General features: G+C 36.5%; 1 protein-coding gene across 1 annotated transcript; it reads left to right on the plus strand.

Moving 5' to 3' along the window:
• Nucleotides 1–728: 728 nt before the first annotated feature.
• LOC125359225 (hypoxanthine-guanine phosphoribosyltransferase-like) lies at nucleotides 729–1,956 on the plus strand. Its single transcript, XM_048356839.1, has one exon. The coding sequence runs from the start codon at nucleotides 773–775 to the stop codon at nucleotides 1,427–1,429; it is 657 nt and encodes a 218-aa protein (XP_048212796.1). The 5' UTR covers nucleotides 729–772; the 3' UTR covers nucleotides 1,430–1,956.
• The last annotated feature ends 225 nt before the right edge of the window (nucleotides 1,957–2,181 follow it).

A 2,181-nucleotide genomic window follows, 5' to 3' on the forward strand; every position in this document is an offset into this window, starting at 1 on the left:
GTGTTCCTAGCACATTGTTTTTTACCTTGTTTGGAAACCAGTTAGCACTACTTCTATCTACAGTCTCTGTATCACTCATTTTTGGTATGTGCTAAGATTTTTAACTTAGGTACTTCTTTCCTTTTTCTTACTTTCCTAATTTTCAGAAATATTTACTTGAAGTCCACTGAAAGAATACCTTTACCTGCGTGATTTCTAATGTTATCCCTTTATGTAAGCTGTACTGTTTCTTAAATTGACTCTCTTTTGATATTCTTACATTCTTTGTTAATCAAATTAGCTAAAACACAAAAGTAACAACCTTCCTCATGAACCAGACAATTTCAATTACAAATAAATTCATGCTCCACATGAAGAAAGTGCTCTATAGGCCTCTGATTCATCTAGTATTTCACTCCTTCATAGTACAATGGCATTTTCCCTGCAGATTTTACTGTGTATTTAGCAGTATAAATACTTTTATTGACAGGATATATCAACTTCTAATTTCACTTAGCTCTAGATAACTTTCTCATTGAAAACACATGTCCACTCTGGTCTCTAACACATCACTCTTGTAGACTTTGAGAGGCATGCAGTTGAGCAGTCATTGTTTTTATTAGATATTGCGATTTTCCGAATAACTGAATTTTCAAATCCTTAGGTTCTGAAAATATGCATTTTGACCACCATCTTCTATTATTAGATTTATCAAGCTTCAGTTACTTAAAAATAGTATACCATTCTTCCTTCCTCCGTTTACCCTCAGCTTGTCAAGCTGGCAAGCTCCGATATGGCGACCCGCAGCGCTGGCGTTGTGATTAGTGATGATGAACCAGGCTATGACCTAGATTTATTCTGTATACCTAAACATTATGTTGAGGATTTGGAAAGGGTATTTATACCCCATGGACTGATTATGGACAGGACTGAAAGGCTTGCTCGCGATGTGATGAAGGAGATGGGAGGACATCACATCGTAGCCCTCTGTGTGCTCAAGGGGGGTTATAAGTTCTTTGCTGATGTGCTGGATTACATTAAGGCACTGAATAGAAATAGTGATAGATCCATTCCTATGACTGTAGATTTTATCAGAATGAAGAGCTACTGTAATGACCAGTCAACAGGGGACATAAAAGTCATTGGTGGAGATGATCTCTCAGCTTTAACTGGAAAGAATATCTTGATTGTTGAAGATATAATTGACACTGGCAAAACTATGCAGACCTTGCTTTCCTTGGTGAAGCAGCATAACCCAAAGATGGTCAAGGTTGCGAGCTTGCTGGTGAAAAGGACCTCTCGAAGCATTGGATATAGGCCAGACTTCGTTGGTTTTGAAATTCCAGAAAAGTTTGTTGTTGGCTATGCCCTTGACTATAATGAATACTTCAGGGATTTGAATAATGTTTGTGTCATTAGTGAAACTGGAAAAGCCAAGTACAAAGCGTAAGACGAGCGTTCAAGTGGAGTCTGAAAACATGAGGAGTCCCATTGACGTCATCAGATGTTCCTAGTTCTGTGGCCATCTGCTTAGTAAAGCTTTTTTTGCATGAACCTTCTAAGAATTTTATCTGTTTTGTATTTTAGAAATGTCAGTTGCTGCATTCTTAAACATTTTATTTGCACTATAAGCCTATAGGCAGGTTCCCAGTTCCCAATGTTTAACTTGTGAATGGAAAAGTCTCTTAAACTACACCACTATTAATGATAATATTGAAATTGTATCTGTGAGAAGCATTTAAAGAGAAGATATATTAGTTTTTTAATTGGAATTTTAATTTTTGTATATTTGGGGAAAATGGAGGTGATTGACCCTTGTTAATTATCCCACCATGCATTTGGAACAGTCAGAGACAGTCAGTTCTCACCAGTACCAGCAGCCTGTTCAGTAGTAGTGACAGTGTTGGCTCACTTGCTCAGATTGTTTCTGTGAATCTTGTCAACAGTTCCTTTCAAATGCAAATAAAGTTCCAAAAATTAAAAAAAATAGTATACCATTGAATGTCTGGGGTAACAGCAATGTGGAGCTATGGGGCCTGCCAGGTCGCCCTAAGTAAGAGTGAATGATTTCAAGTGTAGTTTCCAGATATGAACCTTCACAAACAGACTCTTCCATCCAAAAAAAAAAAAACTCTCCCAATTTTTTATTCATATTTGTTTCCTTTTTATTTTCTTTTTGATCTTAATATTATTTGTAATAAG

The sequence above is a fragment of the Perognathus longimembris genome, chromosome 11 (assembly GCF_023159225.1).
Source record: "Perognathus longimembris pacificus isolate PPM17 chromosome 11, ASM2315922v1, whole genome shotgun sequence".
Taxonomy (NCBI): domain Eukaryota; kingdom Metazoa; phylum Chordata; class Mammalia; order Rodentia; family Heteromyidae; genus Perognathus; species Perognathus longimembris.